A 27,653-nucleotide genomic window follows, 5' to 3' on the forward strand; every position below is an offset into this window, starting at 1 on the left:
CGAGAGAGAGACAGACAGCTTCAGATATAGCAGGATCTATTGAAAGGTTTAATTTGTTGATTAGTCACAGAAAGTGGAAGGGGCCATGAGAGAGATCTATTAAACTTGAAATTAAACACTTATATTTTTTTATTGAAAGTTTATATAATTTTAGAATTAATGCGATACTTTTTATAATTCAAAATTAATTTACATATAAATGAGCATGTTTAAAAATATAGCTTTTATTTTTTAGTTCTGCAACGATATACTTTCAAAAAAAATGCAAGAAAAACACTAAAATGAAACATTTTAAAAAATAAATTAACTTTTACTTATTAAGTTTACCTAATAATAACAAGGAAGAATTTGAGTAAAGCCAATTAAATTAAAATAAGGGCCAAAAGATTGTGAAAATATACTACAAGATCAAGAGAGATAAAATTGAAATTACTCACTCTGTTTTAAATAAATATAAAAGAAACCATCATGTGCCTCCTTATTTTTATTTATAAATAAAATTACAAATTTGCAAGAAACATTTACTATACATTTTTTTAAATTGTCTTTCGTAAATTCAATTTTTATTATCACTAAACAAATTTGTTTCATTAATTACAAAGATAATTTAGTTCAATTTTTAATTTTAAACATAATTATTGTACTTAACTAACTTTGTTAAACTGTATAAATTGATAATTTTTTCCTATATTTTAAAATGGAGTATGTTTTAACGTGGAATGACCGAAATATCTTTCATTTATTAAAAGAAAAAAACTTCACCAACCACTGTCCTCAAAGCCAGCACCGCAGACTGCTAGACGCTTCGTCGGCCACCATCCATTTCTTATTGAAACAAATCAACAAGATTAATACACAAAGTATATATTTTCAACAAGTTTGAATAGTTATATGTGCACCCTCAGATCGTGCACCACCTCAATTTACTTATGGAACCATTCTGGCCAATGTGTGCGCTATTGGGTACAGGTCAGGTCATGCACGGATTGGGCCTGCTGTGGGAATTGCCAATATATAGATCAACGGACACACTATTTCGATCATGACGTCGGCACTTAAAATAGTAGGGTTTGACGTTGTCATTGGGTCATCAAGGTTGGCTCCTCTAGGCCCCCAAGTAGCGGATTATAGCAATGCTTCAATCAAGATTTTGGACCATTTGACCAGGGTCAATTTCTTACTTTAACAGGGCTTCCACGGGCACTCTGCATTGCAGCCCAATTTCGTCAATTTCATTATTTCTACGGTGTCGGGGCTGTGGATTCGATGTATTTTTTGCATTTTAGTAGAAGAACCGATGAACCTAAACACCAGTGGAGTCGGACGATATACTTGTACTTGAAGATGACCTTGGAGAAATATCAATCGATTTTCGACACTCCAAATGGAATGCCTCCTCCACGCCATTGTGATCACCGAATCATTTTGCAACCTAAAACAGGACCTGTGAAGGTAAGACCCTATGGCCCTGTATGACATCACTGCTAAACAAAAAGACTATATATAGCTGTCACTAAAAGAAAATTGCTATATAGTTAAGGTGGGTTTGAGAAGAAGAGAATATACAGCGATTATTCAAAATAATCGCTTTATAGTCCAGCAGTTATTTGAAATAACTACTATATATATAGTCTCTCTTTCTTTTGAATTTTTTTTTTAAAGACTATATAACGGTTCTTTCTAGAGAACTGCTGGATAGTCTTAAGACTATATTTTGCTCATATAATGTCCAATTTATTATAATTTTACCAACCTAGCAAGATTAATGGAGTTATGTACAAATTGGCAAATTTTACCCTGTTAATGACAATATGGACTAACATTGTAGACAAATAAGGAACTTGGAACGACAAAAAATAATAGAGACTAATACCAAAATACACTAAAAGTATAGAGATTGACATTTGTACTTTTCCTTTCAAAAATTATGGAGAATATCAAGTTTTTGTTATAAAAATAAATAGTTTTAATTATAAAAATACACTTTATATAACCATTTAAAAATATTCCTTACTCATTATCAGAGTTTCACTTATTCACAAAATTCATGTGGGGCTACTAGTTTTCATTTTTCATCTTATGGAAAATCCTTTTGATGTGAAATGGGGAAAGGATAGAGGAAGAGAGAGAAAAGAGAGAGAAGGTCGAAAAAGTAGGAGTTTTTTAATTCAATGACCAAAATATTCTATGCTACAAACCTGAATCAAGCTAGACTAATGGCTGCACATATTTATACAGCCCACAAAGACCTGCGAAGAAAAACAAGAAACAAGAAAGTAAAGAAGCAGAATTGAATACAACACTGTACCAAAATAAGTAAATAAATAAATGCAACAAGCTTGAATACATACAGCCCAATACAAATTCAAAATAGATATGACAAGCCCAATTCATCTTATAGTTTCTATAACTTCTTTTACTAAAGACAATTTCCTTCAATGCTTGCACGATTCATCTTTGAATACTTCAACGTCGCACCCTAAGACACAACAAGGTTAAAGAATTGACGATAGAGTCACTAGACACTTAAATGCTCCAGTAGCAAGCAAATAAAAATCTATTTTCTGTTGCTTCAATTTAATTTCCTTCCATTTCCCCAATTCTTAATGCCCAAAAGTCCCAAAAAACTTCAACTAAATTTATTTATGTATGGCCAGGTGTGGGTCTGGCATTAATATAAAAAAATCCAAAATGAGAAGAAATTAAATAAAGGAATTATGGTGATTTACCTGTGAAAGAAATTAGAGTTTTCTTCGTTTAGCAGAAAATGTTTGTGCTTCGTCATTGGCCACAGTGTTGTCTTCTATTGCCACTTCTTCAACTTGGTGGGATCTCTTTCCTTAAGCATGAAGAGAGTCTTGAGAAGGGATTTCACTGTTATTGCCACTTGTACTGCATTCGTTCATTGATCTGCCACATTCCTCAACATCTTCTTCACTTATCACACGCCACCCACAGCTGCTTATCACAAACTTGCTCTCATTTTGCAGATTAACTTTCCCTTTCCATCGTGCTTCCATGTCTATACACTTATATTTTTGTGTATAAAATATGAATTCGATTTGGTCACTGTCGACTATGAAATTACTACTAGGGAAATAAATCATCAACATTTGATGGGGATAGTTTCCCATACCAATTCTCCAAAATGTTTGAATTTTGAAGAATTCATCTTGTGAAGCTTTAGAAGCCAATGTTAGTCGTTGATGGAACACCTCTTCAATACAAGGAAGGTCTAGATCTTGTATAACAATGCAAAGAGAAATTCCCCACCTTGCACATGAGCCATGAAGATGGGAGATGTCTACTTTTATTGACACAATGGAATCAGATGGTTTAAAACCATCAATCAAAATGCGATGACCTCGATCAAAACCTTGACACGAGATTTTTCTCTCAGAAATTTGAACAACATGATTATTTTGAAAGCCATCAACTTTATCAAGAAATTGGAAATTTTGATTATGGAACCATGATGGAATGTTACTTTCCAACGTCCACCAGGTTTTGTAAGCCTTGTAATTTGAAATCCTAAAACGAAAAGATTTTGAAAAATCAAGAGCAGATGTGACCAAAACTAACACAAACTCTGAGAAAGATAAAGGTTGCATTGAATGACAACCAATTGTATCTACCTGATGTAGGTTAGGTGGAATATCTGGAAAATGCTTAAGCATTGGGCAATAACTGACATGAAGATGAGACAAAAATGATAGATTAGCAACACAACTGGTAGGAAGATGGATAAATTTGTTGAGGGCTAGATCAAGTCTCTCCAATGATGATAAGCAATTAAGATATTCAAGAATTGATCCATCATGAGATTGCAATCACTTAATTTCAAACTCTTCAATGATGAAAGATGTGAGAATGAAGAAGGAAGAATGCAATTGCCATCAGGTAGGTTGCCAAAATCATTTCCACTCAAATTAAGGAACTCCAATGAAGGTAAGCAACCAAGAGCATTTGGAATTGTTTTGAGATTGCAGTCACTTATATTCAATTCCTTTAATGATGCTAGACTTGAGATTGAAGGAGGAAACACCAATCTAGTTAGAGCTTCATGAATAACAAACCCAAATACTCTAGGAATTAGGGAAAGCAAGTTCCCTAATGAATTGGATGTTGAATTTTGACCATTGCATCCTTTCAAATATAGTGACTTCAAATTTTGTAGGCCAATAATGGATGAAGGTATTTTTCTTATAGCAGTTTCACTCAAATCAAGCTCCTCTAAACACTTATTTTCATCAATATTTTGAGGTAATGAAGAAAACTTTGAGCAACTTAAAATATTGAGAATTTTTAGGGATTTTAAATTACAAGTGGAACTTGGAAGACAAATAAGGTTTTGGCAATTTTTCACATCAAGAACCCATAAGCTATTCATACTTTTCCCAAACTCTGGAAGCTTTTTAAGTTTTAGGCACTCGGAAAGGATCAATTTCTCTAATGAATCCATTTCCATTCTACTTGGAAGAGCTTTAAGATTCTTGCAATCTTTCAAGTCTAATACAACAAGTTTTTTATGTTTTCCAAGTGATGGGTGAACTTTAGTAAGATTTATGCAACCTTCAAGGATTAGTTGTTCAAGATTGGGAATCATTGAAAAATTAGGAGTTCTTCTGAAATCTTTAGAGTATCTCAAATCAATGAACTTTAGCTTTTCTAACATCTGCTTAAAACAATACAAGTATAGGGGGAATAGCTTTAGAAAATGTGTAAAAATATTGAGCTATATTTGGTTAGTCATAAAAAAACTTACTTGTGTTCTCTCCCAAAGGTGTATGATCCTGCTATGATGCATTTTTAGGAGAACAATTTGGTACAAATGATGAACTCCATGTGGAAGAGATTTCAAAGGATATGCTTTCCATTCAAGAATTTTCAATGAACTAGGAAGACATGTGAGACCATGAGGAAGATACACATTACTTGAGATTATAAGTATTCTGAGATTGCACATACTAGAAAATGCTTCTGAATCCCAATTTGCTTCATATGGTATAGATGACTGAAGATGTATAACTTCTATCAAATCAGATCCCTAGGAAAAAATCAACATCATAATGAAGGATGAGAAATAATATTGATCAATATAGATCTAGAATATACATAAATTAGAAAATCTAATGCATTTCTAGAACAAATTATATACTTACTTTATTTTTAGTCAATACAAGATCTATATCTTCTTGTGACCATATCATACTTCTTTTGCCAACATCCTTTGGGGATTCCTCCAAAACAATAATCCTTCCCATTTCTTGAAGGATATTATGCATACCAAACACACACCATGGTCATAATAATATTCAGTTATCATGCATTTCTCAACAAGTTCTCTTATTCCAAGCACAGGACAAAAACCACACATTTCAAATATTTGTGTCACTTGTTCTTTATTCATTCCCTTAAAAAAACATGCAAGATCTAAAAATATTTTCTTTTCCATATCACTTAATGCATCGTAACTGATTTTAAGTCTCATTAGAATATTGCTTGGCGGAAACCTTTTAATTTTCTCCAAAGCTTCTTTCCATTCAAGTTCACTTCTTCCACAATGATAAGAACCCAACACTTCAAGAGTTAAAGGAAGGCTTTGAGCATGGTGGATGACACTCTCACACAACTTCAAGTAACCTTCCAGAGGTTCATCCTTTTTAAAAGCCCTCTTACATAACAGTTGAAGAGATTCATCATTGTTTAAGAAAGTAGCCTTATAAATTTCAAATTCTCCATGCCCTATCAATACATGCATATCTTTAGTTGTTACAATTACTCTGCTCCCAAGACACAGCCAAGCTTTCTTCATGGAAAGGTTCTCTAGTTGGCTTATTTCACTTACATCATCCAAGACAACAAGAACTTTTTTGCTGCATAACAACTTCCTTATCATATCCTTTCCTTCGTATGCATCGTCAATATCCATGTCTTTTATCTTGAATTTGGAAAGAAGTTTTCTTTGCAAGGGAACCAAACCCTTGGCTTTAGAGTTTTCTTTAACATTAGTAAGAAAACAACTAACGTCAAATTGGTGAAATATTCTCTTATAGATAATTCTTGCAAGAGTTGTCTTTCCAATACCTGTCATGCCCCATATTCCTATGAAGCCAACATCACATAATCCAATCTTTAAAAGTGCACTCACATCTTTTACTCTTGACTCAATGCCAACGAGCTCATCATCAAAACAATATGGTAAATTAGGCTGTACCTTTGCCCATACTTGTGCGATAATTTCTTCAATGAGTTTTGCTTCATGCCTACATAGGGAAAGTAATAATCAACAACTATTTAATACTCCATTTGGTCTAAAATGTACAAGCTATTTTAATTAATTTATAAAGATTAAGAAAATTAGTTTAGTTAATTATTTGTATAAAAGGTGTGTTGATTACCTAAAATAACCCCTTTAATCATTGGTATTTAATTGAAACTATCCCATCAAGGGAAACCCTCCTTCAATATGTGGAGTCAACAGTGATAGTTCAAAGAAAAAATATAAATTTGGAAGACAAAGTGAATTGAGGTCTTACATTTAGGATCAAAGCAAACCTCTTAACTAAGTTCTACATTTAGGATCAGAGCCAGGATTACAATTACAACTAGCTATGTACTATTAGGTCATGTTCAAGTTTTGATGATCTTTTCACATGATGATTGAGACAAAAAGGGCATTAAGGTAAAATTAACCAAAAAAAATTTGAAATAAAGCTTCCATTGCTATAATTTTTGGCTAAGGTAGGCAGGAAAAATTTATTGATTGAAGTGTTTTAGAGTGGCAGCATATCAAGAAGATTTATACAACAATCAAGTGAAAAGAAGCAACACACACAAAAGTGATGAAATATCCATGGCAGCATTATTTTTTATAGCATACCTTTATCCCATGCTCCAAAACTTCAATTGTATAGTAAGGTATATGACTACTTGGTGAATGGAATGAAATGGATTGAAAAAATAAAAATAAAAATAAAATCATGAAAATGTAGAGGAGGATAGGTGACCATATTCATAAGAGAAAAGGGTGATTTTAGTTTATGGGATTAGAAATCATGACATTTGTAGCATATAGTACTGAGTTTTATCATACTTTTATGAGGGAGAAGGGTGATTTAATTCATTTTGTTTTAATTTTTTTTTCAATCCATTCCATTTCTAACATTTATAGCAACCAATCAGAACCTTAGTTTGAAAATTTACTCTTTATATATTTTTCTTCCATTTTTTTTATTTTTTGATTAAAGAAAGAGATGGCTAAAAATGCAATAGTAAAGATAGATTGAGGACCATTTTGTTGGATTTATAATTTTTTTTTGGTGCCCATTGATGGACTGACCATATATTCCTCCCTGGCTAAATTCATGCAATTAATAAATGAGAAAATCACTTAGTTTAGTTGTCCTATTTGTTTTTAAGGTTAAGGTTCATTCTTACCTCTAAACTTTTTTTAAGGAATGTTTGGCACCCTATACTAATAAGTAATCAATTTTTTTTCTGAACTATTTTTTCAAGGAGCTAAAAACCCCTTCCAATAGTTACTTGATAATTTTTCTTTTTTGGCTGATATTGCATGTGCTTGAGGCCTACACACAATGACAAGTAGGACTCTAGCCATGTCCTTTAATGTTAATTTGCCGTTAAAATTTTTTCAGAAACGTTGGGCACTCTGAAGTCTTTTTATAGTAGCACTAGGCACTTTAAAGTTTTTAAAAAATAAAATTTAAAAATATTGTTAAAAATTAAATATTTTAATATTTAATAATTTAAATATTAATAGCTTAAACTACTTTTTAAAAAATTTATAGGTGAGTTGTAATTTGTTATATCAATTATATTTTTAATATATATTGATTAAGTTTCTTAAATTTTTTATGTCCTTATCTATATTTTTTGTGTTAACTAATGGTTTTTCCCCAAAATATTGCACCACTAAAATTTAATATTTTAATCTTTTGCAGCTTTGTATTAAAAACTTAGGGAATGAACCTCCAAATTAATGGAAGGATGTTTCCCTTAATCTCTCCATTATTTTCTTGATAAGTAACACTTTTTTTAGCATATTAATGGGATAGATGATATCTTCTAAATAAGCATTTTTGTTGGCATACATCATTGTCCTAGTATGTCATGTTTTTTTATTTTATCCCAACACTACAATGTAGAGAGAATATTAAATTTAGGTGGCGTAATATTTTAGTGGAAGACCATTAGTTGACCAAAAAATTACAAAGAATGATCTAAAAAAATTAAAAAATTAATCACTACTAAAAATATGGTCAATATATAAAAAATTACAAGTCATCTATAAATTTATGAAAATCTAGTTTAAGTAGTTAATATTTAAAAAATGACTTATAAATTTTGGATGAATATTTATAACTAATAATATTTAATTATAATATATTAAAATATTTAATATTTTAATAATATTTATTAAATTTTACTTTAACATAATTTCAAGGTGCCAACGCTGGTAGAAAAAGACTTTAGGGTGCCCAGTGTAACATCCTGGGTTTTTAATCCTTGGTTGAGGTATATTAAATATGCTTAAATAAGTAAAATTTACTGTTAATTAATTTTAGGATGATTTGGAATGACTAATGGATCTATTGAATTTATTTACACCCTTTAGATCGAATCTAGTAATGTTTTGGGTCACTTAAGCCCAAATTGAAGGATTAAATTTAGGCTAGCCATACTGTGCCATCCACCTACATTCCTAAATGAGAGTCATGGAAAGAAGAAAGAAAAGGAAAGAGAGAGTGATAGGGGAGAGTAAAAGCTCTATTAGGGAAATGATTTTGGACTACTTGGAAGGTGTTTTGAACTTGATTTCACCTAGGCATGTCTTTCCTACTCCCTCTTCTTCTATTTGCATGAGTTGGAAATGAGATTTAAGGTTGGAAGAGTGTGATTTTCAAACCTAGAGCTTTAGGTCTGAATCCATTAGTCTAAATGGGACAAATAAGGGTTATTTAAGTGTTCTAATATAGTTTAAGAGCTTTTACAATGTTATTAGCATTGGTCATCCATTTTAGATGAACCCTATGCCTCTAAGGGATGATTTTGGATTGTTAAGCATTATATTAGTGATTATTTGAGTTAATGTGAACTAAATGAAGTTAATGACAATTAATAAACTTATTGGATAAGAAATTTAGCTTGTAGTTGGAAAGTTAGTTATTAAAGTGGGAAATTTAGGAGTTGGAAGTTGTTTTGAATGATTATTGGTGATTGGTAGTTGATATTAATTGTAGACTAACCTTGCAAAGTATATGGGAGCTTGAGTTTAGCTCAGAAGTAAGTACAATTCTTGGGGGGTAAACTTTAAGTCCTTAAAGGTTTGAAGTAACCAAGAAAAATATATTTCATGTTATTGCTTATTAGATTAATTATAGGTTCTTTTATGTATGTATGTATGTATGTGTATGTATATGTATATGTATGAATTTATATATTGACTTCATTTTAAAAAATATGCAAGTGGGACTTTGTATATTAATGTAATTGTGAAATATTAAAATGAGGATTTAAACACTTATGAAATTGGTACATTTTGATGATTATGAGCATAATTATATTGTCATATGCTATGTCTTAATTAGCATGTGATGTGTTGGCATGATCATATTGATAGTAGGAGTTCACCTTGATGGAGAATAGTGATTTGTGTCCACATAGATTCACACCAACATCGTGAGGCCACGATGTTTGGTATGTTACCCTACCTTTAAACCCCACCTAGCAAAAGCAGTAAAGGGCTTATCCTTAAACCTCAAATAGCAAAGTTGGTAACAAGGTCTTGTGACATCCTTGTGTTCAAGATAAGGGAATCCATGATTGGAGAGATTGAGCTATGCTAGTCACATTGATTTAGTTCCTAATTATTGTATAGCCTATAGATTCAATCAATAGTGATGGAGTAGGTCAAGAGATGTGGAGTGCATGCCCATGATTGTTTAACCTGCATGAGCATGTTGTAGACTACCTTAGTTATTGAGTGGTTGTACTCAACCCTTTATTCTACAATTTTCAAGTAATAACTCTAGTCAAGATAGGGGAATAGCTCTCAAGGCTTATGGATTTGCTATTCCCATTGTAATGCCTCATTTTCATTTCTATTATGTATAACTACAATTGATAATGCCAACTAGGTCTTTTTCTTGGTACTTGTGCCACTACATGCATTTATATTTGATTATTGGTATTTTATGCCTTAGATCAAGTTATAGGTGTTGTCAAGGTATCATTAGGGTTAAAATAGTAGTGCAAGTATATTTTGGGTTATTTGGAAAGATTAAATGATTATTTTGTTAGTTGAATGATGATTTATTTCCCCCTTACTTTTGATGAATATGGAGATGGAGATTTAAAAATGAGATTCTGCTTGTATTTATATGTTGTAGTGTGTTTCACAAGTTGTCCAAGGTCCTCTGAGTATGATCTAGGTGGGTGTATGCACTAATGGCACTTGGGTTGGGGTTTGGACACTCCTTAATTGTAAAAAATGTAAAAAAAAAGTTATTAAAATATATTGGGGTGTCCAAGTTCTCTATATAAGAGAATTTGAAAATGAAACCTATATCATTAGCTAGTTCATTGTATGAGTTTTGTATGGACATCTAGATCACCTTAATCAGATATTGAACAAAGATTTGAGATATGCTAGAAGTTAGCCCTTGGATTTGTTTTGTTACAACAAAGTGTTGCCATATCTATGTAGCTTGCCACAACACATTAGTTGAGGCTCATTGCATTCAAGTGTATTTGTATTCTTTAAAGATGTAGAAAATGTTGAGCATATGTTATTTGTTTATTCTTGGGTCAGGACCTGTTGGTTTGGGTGTAGATTGGGGTTTCTAATGTTGGTGGATAACATTTCTAATGATTCTACATGGTTCTTTAATAATTTTTGTTATAATAAGATTTTGGTACTTCTATCTGCTAGCAAATTTGGAAATGCAATTATAAAGGTAGGGAAGGTCATTAAGAATGCCACTAGAATTATTGATGAATGTAAAATGTTGAAGATTGTTGAGAAGTAAAAGAAATAGGGTAGGAACTAAATTGGAAGTGGCATGCAAATTTGATGCCTAGCTAATTGTGATTGTAATGGATTGTGAAATCTTATTATATATTTTGTCTTGTAAGCTAAATGTGGGTTTTGATTGGAAATGTTCTAAAGTTGAGCAAGGTATTTTATTTGCCAAGAAATCCAATAGGTTGGTTTGGTTTTCCTTAATGGCTCGCCATTGTAATGAAATTGCTAATTCTTCAGTAGTGATAGGCTTTAAGAAGATGTGTTTTGTTAGATGGCTTTTCCAAGCTACATCTTCTTTGTCTTTGTTGTTGCTTGTTGATTAGTTGGCTAGTATTAATGATTATGTTTTAGATGCTTGTAGTTCTCACTAGAACAAATTAAACAAGGCATTGGTTGATTTGTTCATGCCTTGTTAGATTGATTAATTCTTTGTTTTTGTTTAGCTATGTTTTATATATTTTTTGTTTTGTGAGTTGTATGTTATGATATATTTAGATTTTTTGGTTTTGACTAATAGCCATTGTAATTATATTTTGGTGATTAATAAAATTTGATGTTTGTTTGGCAAACAAAAAGAGAAAATCACTTAGCTAATGATTAAAATTTGTTAACATCTAATTTTGAAATTTAAACTTTAAATTAAAAGTATAGAAGTTATCTTGCTTGGCTAATATGAAATGATAAAAGGTAAAAATAGCTTACAAAAGAGGCCAATAACAATATTTGAGCTACAGATCAAGAAAAAATTTTGTATATATGGAGTCTTTCTTCAAAAGAAAGAAAATTCATTCTTCCTCCACACTCAGATTGATGTATTTTCTGTGAAACTATTTATGATAGAATTGATGTTCAAAATGTGGTTTCAATCAATTGTATGGAATAGAAAATTTGAGAATATATTTCCATATGAAAAGTGTAAATGGAAATATAGAAGATTTTATAAAAAAAAAATCTTCCAAAAATAACATCCAATATAATTGTATTCTTAATGGTTGAAAAATTAAAAGCAAGGTTTTAAAAACCAAATTGAACCAGTTGATTAATCTAGGAACTAGCTCTTTGTCTGGTTTGGTAGACATCTCACAATCAGGCACAAGGGAACTGGTCAAAACTAGATCGATCCCCTTAGAAAACTAGACTAAATTTAAAAATAAAAAATAAAACCCAGCCAAAAATGAAAACATTAAAATTCTAGGCCATGAGTTGTACTTTTTGCAAAAATAAGTTCAACCTATTATACATGGCAAGGTTCTTTCCTCTTCTTTTTCATTCATCTTTCCCTTATCTACCTTTTTTCTTCTTCTTTTTTTGACACAAGATTAATATTTTGGATAGTTGAGATTTAATCTTTTATAAAATATTTAAGGCTTAAAGTACAATTTTACCTTTGAACTTTTCATTGAGGAGCAATTTTACCCCTATACTCATAAGTAGGGCAATTTTACCCCTAAATTAGTTTTTCAAGGTGTAGAAAGCCTTTTTTACAAGGAGCCTAGTGCTCCTCAAAAAAATAGTTTAGGAGTAAAATTGCCTCCACTTATGAGTACAAGAATAAAACTGCTCCTCAAGGAAAATTTTAAGGGGTAAAATTGTACCTTAACCTAATATTTAATTTTAATTTGCATTTATTATGATTTTAAACTGTTCAAAAAAGAAAAGTATGGGAAGGGAAGAGAAAAGGGGAGAATCTTGCATCCTATAACAAAGAAAGGAATTTTACAAGGTTAAAATATTCAAGAAACTTTTAGAATGATCTATCAGAGACTAGAGTGATCTAAATTAATCAAGAAGGCATTGAAGTCTTTAGGAATACTACTATGATCAAGAAATACTTGGATATCTCTAGAATAGTATGAAGAGTGCAAGTAGTATTTAGATTATTTTTAGAGATATCTCTCTTTTGTCTATTCTAGAATTTTCCTTGTAAATATCTAGAATAGTTATCTAGATATTACCATAGATTATTCTAGAGAATCCTTATCAACTGTTCCTTTAAATTCATCTCTACCATCTATTAAAGAGGTGGGAACTTTCTCAAAGATAGGGGAGGTCTATAAATACCTTCTCACTCCTCATTTATAACCATCAAGCAAAGCAATAAAGGTTTCAAGTTCTCTCATTCAAATTCTCTTCTCTCTCATGTGTTCAAAGCTTTCAAGCCTCTTTGCCTACATCTTAAGGCAAAGATCAAATGATTGATCAAGTTAAGGGTGGCACAGTTTAAGGAAAACACAATTCTAAGACTGTAACAAAGTAGTATTATAGCCTAGTTTAAGGGAGCCACAATTCAAATTCATACTCTTAAGTAAGGATGTCGAGTGTAATTGAGGAGACTCTTGCTCATGTAGAAGAAAGGGGAAGGCAATCCCAACCTCCATACCATGATAGTAAGAAGATACAGAGGACTAGTAAGGTACATTCTGAGATCCTTGCTATTTTGTCAGTTAAAATCAATGACTTAGAAAAAACCATGGAAGAAATGGTCAGTAAGGCTAAGAAGATTGAGGGTGACATGAGTATGCTGAAGGACCACACTCTCAAAGAACTTGAAAGGGTAAAGAGTAGTATGAATGCTCTACAAAAATCTAAAGATTAACCTGAAGAGGCCACGAGATCCTTAGAAAATGACATATGACAGTAGTATAAATTATCATATGACAGTAGTAAAAATTGTCATGTGCATTGCATCACGTGGTAATGCATAACATAGAGAATAATTTCTCATGGCTCTATGCTACATGCCATATGGCTTAGTTTTTGATCTTATTTCTTTATTTTGGAGGCGTACATAGACTCTAATGAATGCATATGATATCTTCCGCTATGTTATACTTTCAAAATGAGTCTTACATCCAAGCTTTTCAAATAAAGTATTTGAATATAGTTTGGTTTGTGCATGTGGTGATTATGCTAATTCTCTCCTGATATCACGCTGATATAAGGAGAGGGTTACACCACTGCTTACTTTCTTACTGATAATGTCATGCTAAGGTGATGAAAGAAGCATGCATATATGTACAAAGGGCTACTTTGCATCATCAATACTTAGCAAGATTTTAAGAAAGAGTGGAAAAGGCAATTTTATCTAGAAAACATGGTCTATAAAGCTCATAAGAAACTAAGGGAGCTTACATATAAGACCACTATATCTAACTATATGTGAGACTTCACATCTTTAACACCTTAAATTCCTAATTTAAGCAGTGAAAAGATCCCCTTCAACTTCATTAATGGTCCTTAAACCTAGGCCAAGTATGAATTGTAACATCATGATTTGAATACTGTCAATAAGGCAATTGCTGTGGTTAAGAGCCTTGCAGAATATCATAAGGAAAAAGTTAAGTCCTTTAAACCTAAGTCTTTCAAACCTAATCCTAGAAAAGGCAGGGGAGATAAGGGCAAGGGGACATACAAGAGACGTGATAACAAGTTTCAACTGAAGAAACAATTTGAAGGCAAAAAGAAGAACTTTAATGACCAGATGCAATGCTTTATGTATAAAGGCCCATATCAAATAAAGGAATGTTTGATGTTAGGTATGTTGGTAGCTATTATGGAGAAAGCTGATAAGGATGAGTCTAATATAGAGGGGGGTTCTCTTAGACTCCTTAATCCCTTAAAGGCTAAGCCCTTATTTAAGGTGAATGTTTGATGTATGTGGATAAGAAGCTAAATGGAACACATGTGACCATAATGAATGACACCAGAGCTATACATAATTTTATCACTCCTGAACAAGCTAAGAGGATAGATCTCAAGGTAGTATAGAAGGGACGGAATTTAAAGGTGGTTAACTTACCTTTTAGGAACTATGTGATATAGCATAAGGGATTAAGCTATGCCTAGGAAGTTGGAATGGTAAAATAAATTTCTCAATAGCTCCAATAGATTGCTTTAAGATCATAATGGGATTAAAGTTCTTCAAGAAGGTAACTACTTACCTTATGCCTTACTATGACTTGCTTTGTATGCTAGAGAAGGAAAGCCCTTGCTTGTTGCTTACAAAAAGGGTGAGTTGTAACATCCTAAAATTATTTCCCTGATTAATTAAGCTAGTAAAGGGTAATTATATAAATTTAAATATAAATGGGTTTGAGGATATTTAGATATGACTAATATGCCAATTAGGTTAGCCATTGGATTATGTTCGAAAGTGAATTAGGCCACCTGAACCTAAATTAAAGAGAGAAAATCAAAATTTGACTCACTGTGCATTACGCTACAACATAATGAATTTACGTCGTAGTGTAATATTGAAAATCAGACTTAAGAGGTTTTTGTGTATGAAAAAAAAATAGAAAGGAAAAAGAGGAGAATGAAGAGGCTCGTGATTCTTTTTGCTAGGGTATGATTTTACTGGTGTTTTGGAGAGATTTAAAGCTTCCAATCATAAAAGTAAGCCTCCCTTACCATTCTTTTTCTTCCATACACCATTTTTAAGTTATGGTTTGTAGTTGGAGGATGATTTTTAGATTTTGGAAGCTTTGGATCTGAACCCATTTACTTAAATGGTGTTAACGAGAGTTGTTTAAGTTATTAAGCCTAGAAATAATGGTTTTATGTGTTCATATGAGTGGGCTCTCAATTATGGACGAATTTGTGCATTAAAGTGCCATTAGTGATGAAAGTTGGAGTTGTTGAAAGCCACTAATAGTGGTAGATCAATTTAATAAAATTAATTGAAGCTAATGGGAGTTAATAAATCTAATGTTGTGATTAAACTCAATAGTTGAGAGTTTTGAAATGATTAAAGTGGTAAAATTTGAGAGTTGGAAGTGAATAACTATGACATTGATGATGATTTTAGGTTTTTGATGATATATTAGTGATTATTTAAGTTGTTGAGAGTTAAATAAAGCTAATGGAAGTTAATGAACTTATTAGATATGAGGTTGATCTTGTTGTTGAGAACTTTGGTTATTAAAGTATGAAATTACATATTGAAAGTGGTGATTTTGATGATTATTAATGATGGGTGTTAATGTAAATTGTATATTAACCTCATGAAGCACTAGATATCTTGAGTTTAGCTCTAAAGCGAGTGACAATAAGAGGTAAACCTTCGACCTCTCAAAGGCTTAAGGTAATCAAGGAAAATTTAGATTGTGCATTTGGTTGAGTAATTGATTATGTATGAAAATACTTATTTGAAAATCATAATATATTATAAAACTATATTTGATGCAAGTTACAGTAATATGAATAAGTTTATATGATGTGCTGAAATTAATTTGAATGAATCTATGAAAAATATGTTATATATGATTGTTGTTGTGAGTAGATATTAAAGTGTGCAAGGGTGCTTATGAAAAAAGGAAATTGTGAATTGAGACTTATGTTAAGCATGATTATATTTGTGATAAGCATGATATGATGAGATTGATATCAATAAAAGTTACATGCTATTGATAAGTATGAATATCCAAGCTATATGTTGAATATTTATGCATGGCATGATCAAATGAAGTGAGAGTTTGCCTATAAGGAGAGGAGTATATGTTATAAATTCACGTGGTATTGAATACTTATCATTAGAATCGAAAGCCAGCTTGACTACTAACTATTGAAATTAGAAGGTAGCCATTGTCTTATTGTTATTAAAGGACTTTTCCATCGTTTCTTTGAAGGACTTGAACCTAATTAGTCTCCACCGATTGATGAGGAGGTAAGCTTAGGGGCACGATACCTTATGGTTGTTAGTATTGGGAGAAATTGTAACTTATAAGTGAGTGTAGTATCTTTAGCCAGGTAGCTTCTTATGAGTGGAAGACTTGGATAGTTCGAGTTCATGGACTTAGCCTACTAAACAGCCACTGGTTTCATATTGGAGGTATTAGAAAGGTATAAGGATGGCAGTGATCATGCATATTATATTCCAACCACATGGTTATTATTATTATAGCATGGCATAATTTGATAAGGGCACATGATGTTAGTATTGTGACCTCTTATGTGGTTTTTATGCTTATAAATGATATGAATTTTGATATGTATTTGTGCTCGGCCACATGGTTGTTTGTATTATGGTAGTAGAAACTTTTTGAAAAGAAATTAAATTTGTGAAAGTAGCATAATTGCCATTGCATCAGTATAATTAGTTGACATGTGTTTGTATAGGCTAGATTAACCTAGGTTACTGTATGATTGTACTCACCCCTTTCTTTTAAACATTTTATAGACATTAACTCTGATCGGGATAAGGGAAAGCCATATAAGGTTGAAGAATTAGATTTCCTACTGTAATACCTTAAATACTTTTGATTAATGTGTAGTTACCATGATATAGCCAACTAGGATAATTATTTAGATTACTTGTACTATTGCATGCATATGTGATTGTTTGTTGGTGTTTTAGTGCCTTTAATTTGTTTGTATGAGTTAAACATGCTTCTTTAAGGCCAAAATGTTGGTGCAAGTATGTTTAAGGTTATTTGAGGGTTGTAACTGAATGTTTGGATAATTTAAATGATGATGACCTCCTTCTTTGCTTTTATTAAGCTTAGGGTTGAGGGTTAAATTTATGAAATATGTGATATCTAGCTACTATGATATGTTACATAGGTTGTCCTCAATCTTTTGAGTATGATCTAGATGTTGAGTTTGCTTTTAACACTTAATGTGAATTTTAGATAACTGTGTTATGGTTTAAGGGTGAAAATATGCTAGTTGGCCTTTAGGCATCCAATTTGTAATTAGGCCAGAAAGTATGCTGTAAGGTAAAATACTAAAATGTTATGTTGCAACGTAATGCTAAATTTACTTAAATGTGCTTATTGTCACTTATGCCACGGTGTATTGTGCCAAAAATTCTTTTTTAGCTCTTTTGACCCTAAATTGTTTATTATCTTATCTGTTATGATTTCCATGCTTAAATTAGTATATATTTGATTTTAAAGTTTAAGTTATTATACTTAGGATCCTAACTTTGAAAGGTTTTTATTTTATAAATGAAGTTGTTGTTAGATTATGAAATGTGTATTCTAATACTTATTTTGAAACCTTTTAAACCATAGTAGAGACATTTGATTTCTCTTTTACTTTCTACTATGATTAGTCTTTTAATAACTAGTTAAAGTTTACAACCATGATTTAGTAATCATATAGTTTAATCCATACTTACCATAAAGGTTTTGGCTAAGTTTTGAATAATAAGGAGAACATTACATGAGTTGTGGACACCAATTATGGGCCTTACTAGTCAAGAAGGGTCTAAAAGGAGAAGTAACCTACCTAGCAGCCTTAAAGGAGATTAAGCCAAGGGATAAGGGTAATGAAGTCTTTTTAATAATTGCATAAGTCTTAGAGGAAAAATAAGACATTATGCCTCCTAAGCTCCCAAAGAAGCTACTAACTCATAAGGAAATGGAGCATAAGATCGAGTTAGAACCTAAAACTTGGCCACTAGTTATAGTACCATATCACATGGCATCACCTAAGTTAAAGGAATTAAGGAAGAAACTAAAGGAGTTGATCATTACAGGCTTTATCCAACCATCAACAACACCTTTTGGAGCATCAATCTTATTCTAAGAGAAGCAACATAGGTCTTACACTTATGCATTAGTTATTGGGCTCTCAATAAAATAATTATAAAAAATAAATAGTTTATTCTTTTGATAGCTGACTTGTTTGAAAAGTTAGGGAAGGCAAAGTACTTCTATAAGTTGGATCTAAGGTCAAGGTATCATCAAGTTTAAATTGCCAAAGGAAACGAACCCAAGACATCTTATGTAACACACTATAGGTCTTTTGAGTGATTAGTCATGCCATTTAGACTAACCAATGCACCAATCATATTTTGTACCTTTATAAACAAGATCTTCCATCTCTATCTTGATTAGTTTATAGTGGTGTACTTAGAATTCATTGTCTTCTATTGCAACTCACTTGAGGAACATGTTGAACACCTCTAACCTATACTCAAGACCCTGTGTGAGAATGAGCTTTATGTCAAAAAGGAGAAATGATCTTTTTCCATGGAAGAAGTTTCTTTCTTAGGGCATGTAATCTAATATTGTTGCCTCAAGATGGATGAGAAAAAAATATAGGCTATTAAGGAATTAGCGCCTCCAATGTGTGTGGCTGACCTAAGATCTTTCTTAGGCTTAGTAAGCTATGATAGGTAGTTTATCAAAATTTATTCCTTAAAAGCTAGCCCTCTCACAAATCTATTAAAGAAGAACACATATTGGGATTGGACATCGGTATGCCAAGAAGCCTTTAAGGACTTAAAGGCAGATGCTATGGAAGAACTAGTATTGGTACTTCTAAACTTCTCTAAACCATTTAATGTACATACTGATACTTTTGACATTGCTATAAGAGGAGTTTTAATGCAATAGAGGCATCTTATTGACTTTGAAAGTCACGGGTTGAATGGCATCAAGAAGCGAAATACAGTCTAGGAAAAGGAGATGACAACTGTAGTTCATTGCTTGTATACTTGGAGGCACTATTTACTAGGGGCAAAGTATGTCATCAAAATAAATAATTGTGACCACTAGTTACTTGTAGACTCTAAACAAGTTGATGACAAAGTAAGCGAGATGGCAAGACTTCTTAGCTAAGTTTGACTATGTAATGGAATATAAACCAGATTAGTCAATGTTGTTGCTGATGCTTTAAGTAGAAAAGCAAAATTAGCCACCTTAAACCAAGTTAGTGGAGACTTGGTTGAAAAGATCAAACAGGGGATGGCCTATGATCCTATATCCTTGCAAATAGTAGAACTTGCAAAAAAGGGAAAGACTGAATGGTTTTGTGTAGAAGACAAAATCCTCTACGCTTTGGAAAGGCAAATCTATATCCATAAGTGGTCAAACTTAAGAAAGGAGCTAATTAAGGAGTGTCATGACTCTAAATGATTAGGACATCTAGGATAAAGGTAGACATTGGCTTTATTAAAAGTAGCCTATTATTAGCCATATATGAGGGAAGAGGTAGAGCTCTATGTGAAGACTTGTCTTATATGTTAATAAGACAAGGTAGATAACTAGTTACTTGGAGGATTGCTTGAACCCTTGCCCATACTAAGCCAACCATAGGAAAGCATATCCCTAAATTTTATCTCAACATTGCCCAAGTCTAATGGGTTTGGCTCTATCATGATTTTAATGGATTGATTTTCCAAGTATGCTACCTTTATTGCAGTCCCAACAAATTGTATGGTTGTGGAAGTAGCTCAGGTGTTCTTCAAGAATGTGGTAAAATATTAGGGCCTTCCTTAAACTATCATTAGTTATTAGGATCTACATTTCATAAGGAAGCTATGGATAAAGGTATTCAAGTTGTTAAGGATGGAGTTACACTTCTCAACTAGCTTTCATCCTCAGGTAAATAGCCAAACAAAAAAGGTGAATGGTTTTCTAGAATGCTATTTAATTTGAGGCACTTTGTTAGTACTAATTAGAAGGATTAGGCTAAGTTATACTTGATGTGGCTCAATTCTCCTACAACTTGCAGAGAAGCAAAGAAAAAAGAAAGAGTCCATTTGAGATTATAATAAGACACCAACTAAACACCCCACATGCCCTTGCAACCTCCTATAAAGATAAGAGCCCTGAAGCTTTTCATATGGCTATGTCTTGGCATGAAGAAGTGCATGAAATAAGGTCCTACCTTGTTAAGGTTGCAAAGAAGATGAAGAAATTTCAATGCTTTTAGAATCAGACTAGATATTATAGCGAAAAGGTTAGCAGGTCACAGTTGTTTAGTTCAATTGGGTTGGATCAATGGTCACACAATAATTAAATTAATAAAATTAATATGTATATAATAATCCAAATATGAGAAATAAATATGAAATTGCTACTTAACTAAATATTTTAAGTTTATCATGACTTAACAAGCCATATGATACAATATAACATCAAATGACTAAAAAAATGGGTCATTTTAAAAAAATAAAAAAAGAAATTTTTTGAATAGTCTAATTTTTGAAAACCAAATTTGGTTCCCCACTTGGTTTTAATTCTTAGTTCGACCACTGATCCTAAATGGTTTTTACATACTAACCAAATCGAAATCCAGACTGGTCTGGTTTGATTTTTTAATCATTGAGAAATTTGTAAACAAACAAAGGTGCATAATGGACTTTTAGGTAGGAGACTTGATGATGGTGAAACTTCTCTTACAATAATTCAAAGCCTACATAAAGGAATACAAGGGCCTCATTCAAAAATATGAAGTTCTTATGAGGCAATCAAGAAGGTAGAGAATGTCTCATACAAGTTGGATCTCCCTACTAACTTAAAGATCCATCTTGTCTTCTATAGTATCATATTGAAGTCTTATCACAAAAATCAAGATGACCTTACCTAAGGCATATCATCACTCACCCCGTCAATGATGATAAAGGCTTATGATCATGATGTTGAAGAACTACTTAGTCATCGACTTGTGCAAAAAAGACGTGTGGTACCAGACACACAATAATTGATCAAATAAAAGGGACTACTAGAAAGTGAGCTAATATAGAAATCTCAAGGATATCTTTAGTAGTTTGAAGATCAACTTCATTGTTATAGAGATGAATCAGCGATTGTAACATCCTAAATTTAAATATGGGGATTTTAAGTGTTTATAAGGGTAGAATGGTAATTTCTACATGAATTCTTGATTAGTGAAGTTTTTGGGAGACTAATGTACCTAATGGATTCTTAGACAGCCTTAAAAGGGGCTAGGTTGGTGTTCGAGTAAGCGTGGCATGGAGAGAGAGACCTAAAATGTATGAGACTCTTTGTGCCATGCACCAATGCATCACGGCATATGTGCAAAATCTACACTTATCATACTTGTGAATTAGGCTAAAAATCATAAGTGGGATAAAAGAAATCATGAGGAGGCAATAGAGAACAACCGGTGGAAGCTAGGGCATGATCTCTAAACCATTTTGGAAGCATTTAGAGGACGATTCATCCTTAGGTAAGCTTTATATACCTCTCCCTCTTCCTTTATGTGAATTTTGATGCTTTTGGTTATGATTGAGGCTGTGATTTCAATTCCTTTTTGCTATAACTAAACCCATTGACTTAGTTAAGGTTTTAGGGAACAAAATCAAGCCTCTAACCCTAGATTTATAGGTTTTGTATGGATTTGAAATTTTTAGCTAGGGTTTGAATGAACCTTATGCGAGAAATTGAAGTTTTAAGGCAATATGGGTACATGATTGATGATTTTGGTGTGTTAGGATGTTAAATAGGATTGATGGAGTGTATTGGAAGGGTTAAAGTTGATGAATGAGATTTTGAGTACAGTGAGTACTTAAAATTTAGTGACTTAAGGGTGTAATTAAGTGATAATTGATAATTGGTACTTAATTGAGTAGAGTAAGTATTTCTCAAGTGTCATCATGTGTATGGAACGTATGGAACAAACGTTAGACCACAGTAACTCTTTTTGTAACAAAAAGGTTGAGGTAACGAAATAATTTACACTATTTGATTAGAGTGCTTAATTGTTTGTGAGTAGATAAGTAAATTGTCCACATGTGTTTTAAAAGCATTACATATGGCGAAATGATGTTTTATGCATTTAAAATGATTCTAGAATAATGGAAGTTGTGAAAACCTATTATATGAGTTAAACGTAGTTTGGATATAAATGCATGATATGTATGCTAAGTGTGAGCATGATCATGATAGGCGGTGGGAGTTCACCTACAAGAAGGAGTAGTAAAAGTTCATATGGCATGTATCTCTTTAGTGCCTATTAAGGTACAATGCTAGAGATTATCTCCTTAATATCCATGCAGGATTGGCATTAGAGATGATGCTCTTTAGCATAAATACTATGGTATTAGAGTAACGACACCCTAATTTGTGCGTAATAAGGGGAAACCCTAGTTTGGAAGGGAGATAGAACACTTTTGGCTGAGTGATCCTTATTGAAAATTGTGCCTTAAGGCCAATCATTATACTATGAATATTGTTATTTATAGAATTTCTCTTTTGTTATCATATTAATTGCATGTTCACTATGATAACTATATCCTTGGATAAACTATATTGAATTATCTTAAATGTCCCTAGTTGGTCATCTATGAGGGATCATAGATGAAACAAGGCTAGTATGACTTTAATTAATTATAAAGATATAAATCAAAGTCATAGGTAGTTGAAAGGGTTCAAGGTGCTGGACTAACATACTATGATAACGTTTCATGGTACAAGTCATAAGCTTATCTCATATGTAACCATATCACTAAGCCCTTTGACCTGAGATCATTATGGATTCCTATATGAGGACCAGTGAACTTTGACCCAGTGAAAAGTCACCTTTTACTGGGTGATCATAAAGGCTATGATTGAGTTTAACGATATTCATATAGAGAAATTTGAGTAGTCAAGATGGAATTTGTCCACCACATTAATTGAGAGATATTACTGGGCCCCTCGATAAGTAAGACTGAGAAAATGTATGGCCATACTACAATAGAAGGGTTTTTCTATTGTTATAATCAGTCCACTTAGAGATCAAGAAAGTAATGGTTAGGTAAAGGAGAATGATAATTTCATGTCTCAAACTTGACTGAAATATCATGTAATAAAAAGGATGTGATACAGTTATATGGTAGGTTGCATTGGATCATCAATCCTTGCATGAATAGGGTAGTTGCAATATCTTTCTAGAAGCTACTTGTAACTTGTGGGCTAATAACATTATTAGCCTATTGCCAACTTCATATGGGCCTACAAAGTCACACACAAGAACAGTCCAACTCGAACTATAATGTCTAAGTTCATTGAATCTAGAATATTTATAGATTCAATGAATGTAATATAGGGTGAATGAATTATACATAAATGAATATTTATTTGATAATATATATATATATATATATATATTTGCATGAAATATAAAATTCAAAATATAATTGTATATATATATATATTTTGTTTTTTAAAAATATATATGTATATTCATGTGTGTGTGTGTATGTGTGAGAGAGAGAGAGATATATATATAAAATTCAAAAGATAATAATATATATATATATATATTTGAAATATATATACATATATGTGTATTTTCGTGTATACACACACACACATAATATAATATGTGTATATGATATATTGTATTGTATTGTATTGTGTTAGTTTTAATTTTAAATTTATGTGATTGATTAAATTTAAGAACTAACATGATATGAGAGAATGTCATATCACTTCTATAGTTTGAAGTTATAAGATAAATTTAAATTAGATATGATATTATAGATTTATTTATAAGATAAATTTAATCTAATATTTTCATTGGCTCATTAAAGAAACTCAAAAACCCTAATTTATATATAATATAGAATAGCGATGTGCTAGGCTAAGGTTTTGAGAGTTAGAAAAGTTTTGATGACCAAACGCTTTGAGAGTCATGAAACACCCTAAAGAAAAGAAAACTAACATTTAAAGATGAACAGACGTTAGGAGCACTAGCCCGCTGTTCAAATTAGATAGCTATTCGTGTGGATACCAACAAAGGGAACAGATCTACATTGTCAACTCTCGAGATCCAATTACTTGAAGACAACACATGAGGAGTTCAAAATTAAAAGGTAATTTTTCTATCTATCTTGACTTAAATGAGTTCATTCGATCCACTTCAAGATAGGGATTTAAAATTTTATTCTTTCGTTGCACCTCCCTATTCAACAATCGTACCACTGAAGGTGAACTTAGGGCATTGTGAATCTCCACTTAGTCCAAGAGCCTATGGTTTCAGTTAGGGTGATATGGAGGCTCAAATGATAGAATGATCATGCTAGAGTGTGAAATAACTTGTGTTCATGGAAAGGACATGTTTCAATATGCTAAATGAGTATTTTGATGTGTATAAACTTTACTCCCTTATAGTTGTGTATGTTAATTGATAGTAGTGAAATATTCTGTTACTGAGATGTTTATCTCACCTTATGGTTATATTTTATAGTGAGGGCTCTGGTAGGAATAAAGGGAAGGAAGGATCTATCGAGGACTGTGGGCTACGTTTGTATAGCTCTCTTTTCTCTTGTTATTTTGGTTTTATAATGAATGATATGAACATTATGCCAACTTAGGATCATTCATGCTTTTGTAATCACTTGCATGAACAATGTGATGCATGAGTGTGTATCTTGACCTAGAATGATATATATGTATTGAAATTCTTGTGAGAGGCACTACTACAAAATACATGGTTCGGAGCATGTCTTTAAGAGTGCTTAATCAAAAAAGCGCTCTGAAAAGTTGGGCAAAACATACCAAAGTGCTTTTTTAAACAAGAGCTCTTGTATGTTAGGCCTTTAAAAGCGCTCACTATAAAAGTGCTTTAAAAGGATAAAATAATTTTTTTAAAAAAAATATTTAAATCCTTTAGTAAAGAATGCTCCTAGAGAGATAATCCTTCCGGAGTGCTCTTTTAAAGAGTACTTCGAAAGAGTAGCCTTTTGAAGCGCTCACAAAATGAGCACTCCCAAAGGTGTATTATAGGAGCACTCTTTTATAGGCTAGTTATCATTTTTATAAATTTTGAGAGTCCCCCCAAATCCACGTATTAGATTTTAGTTTTCTATCAGGAATCTTTCTTCCTATGTCTTACTACTGTGCCGTCCATTCGCCCAAAAGAAGCCACCGTTCATCTTCCGTGCACCCTTAATCATCGTCCTCTATTAATACACTATTTGAAGCTCCATCATTGCCATTGAACTGCATTTGAAATCACAGATCTGTGTTTCAAAATCATAGTTTTGCATTTTTAAATAGCAGATATGCATAGTAGCTTCGCCGATGCTGCAGCTACGTCAGAGTCACCTATCAACTTGGAGAACTTGCTACCATCACCTCTACTCTAAAAAGAACAACGTTCATTTGCCATGCATCTACCCAAAAAAAAGGCCACCAAAGGTATTTTTTTAATAACTAATATTATAATAAATCATTATATAAATTTTGAAATAATTTAGATGTAAATACATAAAGATAATCTGAGATTCAAATTATTTATATTGGAATTATGCAGAATTTGAGGTTGATAATTTCATGATTGAAATTCTTTTATCTTAATTTAGCTTAAAGTTGAATGTATAAATTATGATCAATGGAAAGTTAATATTGTAGAGAAAACTATCTAGACTTTTTTATTTTATTGATAAAATGTTTTTTTTTTGGAAGGTTTTGCTTTTAGGAGAGTTTATTGTTAAAAATCTGTGTATCGCTATTTGGTATACACGGACCTACAAGTTTAGCTATACGGTACCTACATTTGCCCTCGCGTGCACATCCTTATGACTTCACACTATTCTTTTTTATGAGGAAATTTTATGAAAATAAAAGAAAATTTATTTACAGCCCCCAGAATAGATGTTATAGTTAAAAAAAAAAAACGTTGAAAGATCCGTGATATTTAACTTCAAGTAAGGGAACAAAATCTTAAAATTTAATCATAGGGCGGAAAATATTAAATTTTAAAAAATATAGATATAAAATACTGAAATCTATACACTAAAGTTTATAAATCTAGATGCATTTGCTTGCTCACCTATATGAAAGGAATTCTAAAATCTCACTATAAATCCAATATATTCAATTGAAATTAAATTTTGTGATGCAATTATTAAAAGACCCTTGTTCATTAGAAAAAACTACCACCATGAATATGCTATTTTGGATTGATTTAGAATTTCTGAAAAATTTTGAAATGTCCAATTAAGAGGGAGACTTCGCTAGATTTTTTCCCACAAATCAAAATTATATATATATATATATATTTATATATAATTTCATCCCTAAATATTTAGTAATTAAGGTAAAAATTTTTCTATCATATTTGGATGATGACAATATCTTTTATTGTTTTATAGGTACCTACACAAATATAAGGTTTGAGATTGTGGATGCTATATGATGAAGTTTATGTGAAAAGTAATCACACAGCAAAAGTTGATTATTCTTGAGAATGTAAGCCAAATGTTTTAAAATTAAATTAATATAATGTTAATTACTTATATGTTGCTTTTATTTCCATATTGTAGTAATTTGCGGGAACAAGATGCTCGCATTTTAACATGGAGCAAATTGAGCAATGGTCAAAATATAAAATTGGTTGTTTGTGGTAGGTAGCTAGCTTTTAATGTTAAAAAATACCAATAATTTCATTTGTTAAACTAGCTAGAGATTAGGCTAGTTAGGAAATTGAGATAGTTGTTTTATTTTCAAGTACTTTTTTTGTATATACAATTTTTATTTAATAGTATTGTTTTTGGATTGGTTTTTGATATTGGAATAAGTCATTTGTAAAGATACTGGAGAAAGTTTAAAAAAAAAAACAAAAAAACATATGGAGTGCTCGAAAATAGAGCGCTCTTATGAACTCATACGGGAGTGCTTTTTGATAGAGCGCTCTTATATGTACGCATACAGGAGTGCTTAGACAAAAAGCACTCCCACATACCAATAGGTTTATATATACGAAAGTGCTCTTATAAGTTGATCTATTTGAGAGTGCTTTTATAAAAAGTGCTCCTATTGGCCACCCTTATGGCAACGTTTTATAAAGTGCTCTCATATGTATAGGAGCGTTAGCTATAGGAGCGCTTTGAAAGCATTCATGTAGCCTAAAAATAAGTGCTTTT

General features: G+C 31.8%; 1 protein-coding gene across 2 annotated transcripts in view; it reads right to left on the reverse strand.

The window, feature by feature from the left end:
* Positions 1-771: 771 nt before the first annotated feature.
* Positions 772-27,653, reverse strand: part of LOC129317779 (disease resistance protein Roq1-like) — a 32,228-nt gene continuing 5,346 nt past the window's right edge. The window contains exons 3-7 of one of the 2 annotated variants that reach the window (XM_054962155.1): positions 5,163-6,266; positions 4,766-5,047; positions 2,730-4,675; positions 2,199-2,249; positions 772-1,432 (exon numbers count right to left, since the gene is read on the reverse strand). In XM_054962155.1, coding sequence (XP_054818130.1) covers positions 5,207-6,266 — 1,060 coding nt within the window. In that variant the 3' untranslated portion in view covers positions 772-1,432; positions 2,199-2,249; positions 2,730-4,675; positions 4,766-5,047; positions 5,163-5,206. Of the gene's footprint in view, positions 1,433-2,198; positions 2,250-2,290; positions 2,480-2,729; positions 5,048-5,162; positions 6,267-27,653 lie in introns of those variants that run through there. The other variant, XM_054962156.1, reaches the window with a different exon arrangement.

This window comes from Prosopis cineraria, unplaced genomic scaffold (assembly GCF_029017545.1).
Source record: "Prosopis cineraria cultivar Desert tree isolate PC_DT_omini unplaced genomic scaffold, ASM2901754v1 PC8, whole genome shotgun sequence".
Lineage (NCBI taxonomy): Eukaryota > Viridiplantae > Streptophyta > Magnoliopsida > Fabales > Fabaceae > Prosopis > Prosopis cineraria.